Genomic DNA, 8,653 nt, shown 5'->3' on the forward strand with positions numbered 1-8,653 from the left:
ATTCTGATTGGTGTGGAGATATTGATAATAGAAGAAGTACATCAGGCTATGTATTCAAATTCATGAAATCTTCAATAGCATGGAGCTCAAAGAAGCAGTCAGTCATTGCATTGTCATCGTGTGAAGCTGAATACATTGTTGGCAGCTATGCAACATGCCAAACATTGTGGCTGAAATCTTTGATAGCAGGATTGAAGATTGAAGTATGCAGACTAGTACTATTGATGATTGACAACATCTCATCATAAATCTAGCAAGGAATCATATGTCTCATGGAAGAAGTAAGCACATTGAAACAAGGTTTCACTTTTTAAGAGATCAAGTTGGAAGATGCAAACTAAAACTCATATATTGTCAAATTGAAGTACAATTGGTTGATATTAGGACAAAGGCATTGAGAACAAATAGATTTAAAGAATTAAGACAAATGATAGGTGTAGTATCACTTAGATACATGAATTAAGGAAAAATGTTAGGTAACTTGTAATTCAGGTAAAACATTAGTTGCCTATGATAACTAATTAACCACTCAATTAGTTAGTTAGTTAGTTGATTAGAAGATAGTTAGAATTAATGTGAATAAAGTCATGTATATATAGCATAGTCTATTCAATCAATAAAGTGATTCATTCATTCAAATATCAAACACATTTTCTGTTTTCTTGCAATCCAAGCAATAACTTTGTAAATAGGAAAATAAATTAACGATCTTTGTTATAGATTCTAAAGCATATTTTAATATTTTAAAATTTTAAAACTATTTTTTAGAGAATTTAGAAAAATGAGAAATTATTGTGTTTGTATATTGTAGTAAAAATCTTTATTTTAATCAATAATAAAAAATGATTTTTTTTTTTTAAAATTTACTAAAACAGCTTCTCATTTTAAACAGATTTTTTCAAATATTTTTTTATAAAAAAAAGCAACGAACAAACACAAATGTTTTAAACGTGATTAATTTAAAAGAAAACAGTAATTATTTTCGTATGTTTGTGTATTTATTTTTGGGTGAGGCTTGAGTGAACCCACCCAACAAAGATCTCCCTCACGACTCAAGTGGGAAGGTACTGCTCAACTATGCCAGCTTTCTTTCTACAACATATCATCTTCGACATAGGCAAGGTCTTCGTCATCATATCTGAACCATTCTCATCAGTATGAATCTTCTAAATTAAAAATGACTTCATTTCCAATGCATCTCGTATCCAATGATACCGCACTTCAATATGCTTCGACTTTGCATGAAAATTCGAATTCTTGCTGAGATGGATCGCACTCTGACTGTCACAAAATAACACAAACTTGTCTTGCTTGAGGCCTAACTCATGTAGGAATTTCTTCATCCACAAGAGTTCTTTGGAAGCTTTCAGTTGCTGCAATGTACTCAGCTTCAGTAGTGGACAAAGCAACACACTTTTGTAGTCTTGATTGCCAAGACACAGCTCCCCCTGCAAAAGTCATCATATAACCAGAAGTAGATTTTCTAGAATCAAGATCACATGTCATATTTGCATCTGTGTAGCCATCCAACACAGGTTCATCACCTCCATAGTATAAACACACTTTGGAAGTGCCTCTAAGGTATCTGAGAATCCATTTCATTGCTTGCAAATGATCTTTACCAGGATTAGAGAGAAATCGACTAACAACTTCAACTGCATGAGCAATATCTGGCATTGTGCATACCATAACATACATCAAACTACCAATTACGAATGCATAAGGAACCTTCTTCATCTCTTCTTTGTCTTTCTCACTTGTAGGACATTTATCAGAATTCAATTTAAAATGAGTAGCAAGTGGAATACTAACAGGTTTGCAATTGCTAATGTTAAACATCTCTAACACCTTCTCAATATAATTGTGTTGAGACAACCACAATTTATTATTCTTCCTATCACGAGTAATTCTCATACCTAGAATTTTCTCTGCAGGACCTAAGTCTTTCATTGCAAAAGACTTGTTCAAATCTTTCTTTAAAGATTGAATCTTCTTAGTGTCATGACCAACAATCAACATGTCATCCACATATAATAAGAGAATAATATAATCACCATCAAAGAATCTTTTGATAAACACACAATGGTCAGAAGTAGTTTTACCATACCCATGTTTCTCCATGAAAGGATCAACTTTCTTGTACCATTGTCGAGGTGCTTGTTTGAGCCCATACAAACTTTTCTTCAATTTACACACAAGTTTCTCTTTCCTTTTGACTTCGAAACCCTCTGGTTGCTCCATATAGATCTCTTCCTCCAAATCACCATGAAGGAATGCAATTTTCACATCAAGTTGTTCAACTTCTAGGTTTAAACTAGCTGCTAACCCAAGCACAACTCGGATAGAGGACATCTTCACCACAGGTGAAAAAATTTCATCAAAGTCAATACCTTTTCTCTGATTAAAACCTTTCACAATCAATTTTGCTTTGTATCTTGGTTGAGAACTACTCTCTTCTGTCTTTATCTTGTATACCCATTTGTTCTTGAGTGCTTTTCTACCATTAGACAACTTTATCAAACCAAATGTGTGATTCTTATGCAAGGAATTCATCACTTCTTGCATGGCCTTTAACCACTTTTCTTTATCAACATTTGTAATAGCTTGATAATACTCTGGCTCTCCACTATCAGTGATCATCACATACTCATGTGGAGGATATCTTTGAGAAGGTTGACGTTCTCTAGTAGATCTTCTCAACTCAAACTCGACTGGTGGCTCAACTGGAACCTGCTCAATATGGTGAGGCACATGATCATCAGTTATATTCTCATCATCTACCTGTATATCTTCCCCATCAACAAAAGTTTCTGCAAGGGGCTTAGGCGCAACATTTTCAATGTAACTTCTAGAATTTGGTTTTTTCAACTTTATCAAAATCTTCAATAGTCTGGTCTTCAAGAAATATCACATCTCGGCTTCTGATAATTTTCTTGTCAGCCGAATCCGACAATCTATAACCAAATTCTTCATCACCATAACCGACGAATATAAACTGTTTGGACTTACTATCAAGCTTGGACATCTCATCTCTTAGAACGTGAACAAAACATCTGCAACCAAAAATTCTCAAATGACGGTAAGAGACATTTTCCCTGTCCACACTTTATTTGGAACATCACCATCAAGTGGAATAGAAGGAGAAAGATTGATCAAATCCACTGCAGTTTTCATTGCTTCACTCCAAAATGATTTCGATAATTTTGCATGAGAGAGCATACATCTGATTCTGTCATTAATCGTACGGTTCATTCTCTCTACAACACCATTATAATGAGGTGTCTTTGGAACTGTTTTCTCAAACCTGATTCCATGTTCTCTACAATACTCTTCAAATGGACCTCTGTATTCGCCACCGTTATCTAATCGAACACATTTCAATTTTCTTCCCTTTTCTCTTTCAACACTTGCATAAAAATGCTTAAAGACTCCAAATACCTAATCTTTAGATTTCAAAGGAAATGCCCACCACCAAGAGATTTACTATCCATCGTACAAACATCAGTATGAACTAAAACAAGAATATTTTGCCTCCTATGAGGACCAGTATTATAAAAAGAAACTCTATGTTGTTTTCCAGCAAAACAATGAGTGCAAGTTTTTAGAGACGTACCTTCCACAGGAAGAAAATTTTTCTTCGCAAGTTTGTTGAGTCCTTTCTCACTCAAGTGACTGAGGCGCATATGCCATAAATCAGAAGATGCATCTTCAATTGCATTCATTTCTTCCTTGCATAACTTCGTAGGCATCCTATAGAGAGAAGTGGAACTTTGCTCCTTTGCAACCACTAGGGACCCTTTGGTGATTTTACATATACCACCACTACCAAAGTAAGTGTGATAACCCTCAATATCCAAGGCTTTCACCGAAATCAAATTGAGACGAATATTAGGTACATGTCTAACATTCTTCAATTGAAGCTTACAACCAATCCCAGTTTCAACCCAAACATCTCCCATACCGATAATTTTACATACTCCTTCATCTCCCATTTTTACCATGCCAAAATCACCAGCACTGTAAGATGAGAAGAAATCACACCTAGGAGTAACATGATATGAGGCACCTGAATCAATAATCTAAGTTGAATATTGACATGCAAGGTTTATGGAATTATCATCACAAACAATGTAGACATTATTAACAGATGCAACTGTTGTTGTATCTTTATCATTTTTCTTCTCTTTGTCTTCATCTCTTTCCCTTGATTGATCTCTCTTAAGGAACCTGCAATTTCTTTTTATGTGACCCGCTTTGCCACAATGATAGCATATCACTTCTTTTCTAGTCCTCGACTTGCTTCTTGACTTGCTACAACTTTCAGAGTTGTTGCGTCTATGAAAGTTTTTAGATTGACTTCTCCCCCGTGACTCTGTAACTAGTGCTTCTGACTTTTAGGAAGAACCAATCAAACCACGTTCCTTTCTTCGAGCTTCTTCATTCAACATGCTCTCTTTAACTGTTGACATTTTCAACTTTCTACTTGGAGCTGAATTGGTCAATGTCACAACAAGGACTTCCCAATTATCAGGCAAGGAACTCAAAAATAACAACGCTTGCAACTCATCATCTAATTTAATTTCTACAGTTGTCAATTGATTCACTGTATTCTGAAAAATACTCATATGCTCTGCCATTGAATCATTATCTTTGTATTTCATATTCACCAGTTCCAAATCAAGAATGCTTTATTTTGCACATTCTTTCGTTCATACAACTCTTTTAATTTTTCCCACATCTTGTTAGCATCTATTTCAGTTTCAACATGTGGATACACACTAAGATCCAACCACTGCTTGATCAACGCCACTACCTTTCTATTCAGCTTCTTCCAGTCTGCGTCAGATTTATCTACGGGTTTAGCAGTGTTACCCTCTATAGGATCATACAAATCTTTACTGTATAACATGTCTTCCATGAGAGTTTTCCAAAGTGTATAATTAGAAGAGTTGAGTTTAATCATATTTGGACCTTTATTTTCCTCCTCCATTTAAATGCACAAATCAAATAATCGAGCTCTAGATACCATTTTGTTGGAAAAAACCAGAGATAATTAGCGATAACTATCTCAATAATGTGGAATATTTTTCCCCCACCCGTGTAGATAAATGGCCAAACATAAAATACAATTCCACAGAACAAAAATAATTGGCAGAAAATTAAATATGAGACAAACACAATCTTTAACGTGGAAAACTTCCCTCAAATTGAGAGAATAAAAACCACGGGACCTAGTCTAGTAAAACTTCAACTATAATAATTAATGAGTACACCAGAGTCTTCCTAATAACAATAAGGAACATCAATTAACAATAACAACCTTATAACAACCTTCCACTAAAGTGGGTATGCCAAAGTAACTCGAAGATAAAACTACTCAAACTGTATATTAAAATAACAAACTCAGTGGTAGAAATAATATAATAAATTTGTAGATCAAACGGAGCAAGTTTGCTACACACCTGTTACCACCACTGGAACCAACCCCTTATTTTTCTTCTCTGACAGCCATTCTCTCTTTCGTTCTTCCAATTCTTAGGATTTCTAAATCTCTTTTATTTCCTTCACGTGGGTCTAGCCCAATAATACCTTTTTTCTTTCTTTCTTTCTTTTATTTCAATAATAATAATAATACTAATAATAATAATAATAATAATAATAATAATAATAATAATAATAATAATAAAACTAGTGGGTTCCACTTGGGGAGTAAACCCACCCAACAATTTGCAATATAAAGTTATTACGATTGCATTTTTTTTAAACAAAATTCATATATCTATATTCAATAATAATAATAATAATTATAATAATGCAAGTATAAAAATTTGGTGATGTTATAGTTGGCCCTTTGGGTCTGAATAAAAAATAAAAATTTATTTTATATTTTTTTCATGACTTTAGTTGGTAATAATTTTTAATTTTCTTTATTGATAAATTTAGTACTTTCTTTGGTAAAAAAATTAGTACTTCTTTATTGTAGTTTGTTCAGAACTTACACTAACAAATTTAACAATAGCTCAACTAAGTTTATTTAGTACTTTCTTTTTGAAGTAGCTTGTTTATAACAGTAACATGATTATTAAAGTTTAATATTTTCTTTTGGCACTTACTTTGATATTTTTATTTGGATTTGATTTATTTAAAATAAACAACTTAAAAATTAAAATTATAACTATTTATAATTGATTATACATGTGTATATAATATTCTACTTTTCCAAGACTAATATGACATACACTATTACACTAAAACAAAATAGAAGATACTTTTCCTAAATAGAAGATACTTTAGTTTTCAACTAGCTTGTTTATACTTTATACCGGGAATTTGTTTATTGAAATTTATATCCTTTTCTATTGAAGTTCATGATTGATTATGGTTGCTATTAGTTGAACAAAAAAACAATGGTTAAGAAATTGTTTATGGTTCCTTTTTGAAATGTTTATGGTTCCTTTTTGAAATGTTAATAATAATAATAAAAAGAAATTGTTGAACTAGGCTGCCCGCCAATTGCATGGGAAGGGATTGGGTATTACTCTTACTTTCAAGTCGATCGTTACTTACTTTTACTTTCAAAATTTTGAATTGAAATATTGATATGATTAAGTTTTTAAAAATATATTAACAGTACATTTAATGCTTATTAAAAAGAAGTAGTAGATTAAATTTGGATTGAAATTTTTAATAATTAAAAATTAGTTTTTAAAAATTTAATTTTTTTTCAAACCCTAAAATCTTTAGAGTTTAATTATTTTACCACAATCATCCATTAGTATGACTTTAAAAATAATTATAATAAAAATCAAACAATTTAATAATTTGATGGTTATGATTAACTGACAAAATAAAATATTTTTACATTGTCGATGCATACAAGTAAAATCCAAATTCGTATACTATTAAAACAAGTTTATTAACTATAAAGACAAAAATAATATATATAATTATTAAAATACATTTAAATATTATACATTTTTTAAGATATCAATATTGATATAGTGTTAATAAAGTATAATTGTTTGATTTGAGTATTAAACGATCTATTTTAAATTACGTGAAACTATTTATTGACTTGGTTTAATTTGAACTCAAACTCACAAGAAAAATATCAAACTAATTTAATTAACTTTAGTTACATTTTCAAGATCTTATAATTATTTAGTTTGATTTTTATATTTTTAAATAAAATTCACAATTTATACCGTTAAAATTTAATTTAAAAAATTTAATTTTTTTTATAATTATAATAAAGTTATCTTATAACTATTTTAGAATTTAGTTTTTTTGGACCGGAAGTAATACTTATTTTTAATTTTTTTTTATTTTTTTTAGAATTTTGGGCGACCGAGACCACTTTATTCCTCCAAGAAACTCTACTCCATCTTACTTTAATTTTTTATAGATTAATTACGGATCGGATCAAACAAAGTGGGCTGACCCGATTTGCAACCCATAAATAATTCAACATAATTTGCCATTTATTTATATTATAAATAGATTCTCGGAGTTATTATTAAAAGACTTATAAAGTAGAATAATAATTAAAAAAATGCATGAGTAAAAAAAAAATTCCTCAAATAACATTAACAAAGGCATGAGAAATAATAATTAATAACAAAGGCATGGGTAAAAATATGAATAATAATAAAATAAAAAAGACATGAGTAAAAATATGAATAATAATAAATAAAAAAGACATGAGTATTAATAATAACACTAAAAATTTCCTAGTAAAAAAAATTTCCTAGTAAAAAAAATTTCCTACCGTTAAAAAATAACATCAACAATTTTTTAAACTAAATATTTTCACAATGCATATAGCGAAGTTACAATTCCTAAAAAATAATTAACGAATTAATTTAAATTCAAAAACTTTCCCGTTCAGTTTTTTTTTCTCTATTCGAGTTAGTTAGGGAGTAACTGGAATCAGTTACGATTGTTTCTAACCACCAAGTCAAATAAGCATATATAAATAGGTGCATTATCGTTAAAAAAAAAATATCGAAATCAAAATTTACAAAAGTTTTCCAAAACAGAATAACTAATTCTCCCGCCATCATGTCATCATCAAATAATCAGGTACTTGAGCTCGATCCGGTTGATCTATCATTGTACCTAGACGTTTGTAGTTTTGGAATTGGCACGCGCTCCTATGAATTTACGCGCGACTGCACCCATATTAGCGGGAATCTCAAGGAGTTTGGAGTTGCGGTTGTGAGAGACCCTCGATTGAAGGCCTCCGATTACGATTGCTTCCTCGACACCATGGAATGTTACTTCAAGACTCTCCCCGATAATCCACATTTGCAACACGAGGTATCATTTCACTTACCTCTCTTTCTTTCTTTCTTTCTTGCTTCACATTATTAAGTTGTGGTTGCGGTTGTTGATGATGTAGGTTGGGGTGACACCGGAAAGAACGGAAGTTCCGAGAAGCTCTTTATATGAAGAACACAGGCCACTTACTCGAGTAGGACCTGATCCTAAATGGCGTTACTTTTGGAAAATCGGTCCTCGTCCTGAAAACACCACTTTTAAGGTCTCTTTCTCTTTTCTTTTCTTTGGAATGCATGCATGCAATCTTCACAAACTCTTTCATTTTTTCTATGGCAAATCATTGTAAGATAAACTCTTTCATTTAATGAATATA

The 8,653-nt window shown here is 31.4% G+C and overlaps 1 protein-coding gene across 1 annotated transcript; it reads left to right on the plus strand.

Annotated features, from left to right (window-relative positions):
- The first annotated feature begins 8,017 nt into the window (after positions 1 to 8,017).
- LOC105852628 (uncharacterized) lies at positions 8,018 to 8,626 on the plus strand. The gene is made up of 2 exons (XM_012718829.3): positions 8,018 to 8,319; positions 8,402 to 8,626. Exons 1-2 carry the CDS (start codon positions 8,062 to 8,064, stop codon positions 8,624 to 8,626), a joined length of 483 nt encoding a protein of 160 aa, XP_012574283.1. The 5' UTR covers positions 8,018 to 8,061.
- Positions 8,627 to 8,653: the final 27 nt, after the last annotated feature.

The sequence above is a fragment of the Cicer arietinum genome, chromosome 7 (genome assembly GCF_000331145.2).
Source record: "Cicer arietinum cultivar CDC Frontier isolate Library 1 chromosome 7, Cicar.CDCFrontier_v2.0, whole genome shotgun sequence".
NCBI classification, from domain to species: domain Eukaryota; kingdom Viridiplantae; phylum Streptophyta; class Magnoliopsida; order Fabales; family Fabaceae; genus Cicer; species Cicer arietinum.

Excerpts from the sequence above, each read along its gene's own strand:
- LOC105852628 (XM_012718829.3), top strand. The coding sequence starts at position 8,062 with ATGTCATCATCAAATAATCAGGTACTTGAGCTCGATCCGGTTGATCTA. Across the intron at positions 8,320-8,401 it reads ATCCACATTTGCAACACGAG|GTTGGGGTGACACCGGAAAG; the intron begins GTATCATTTCAC and ends TTGATGATGTAG.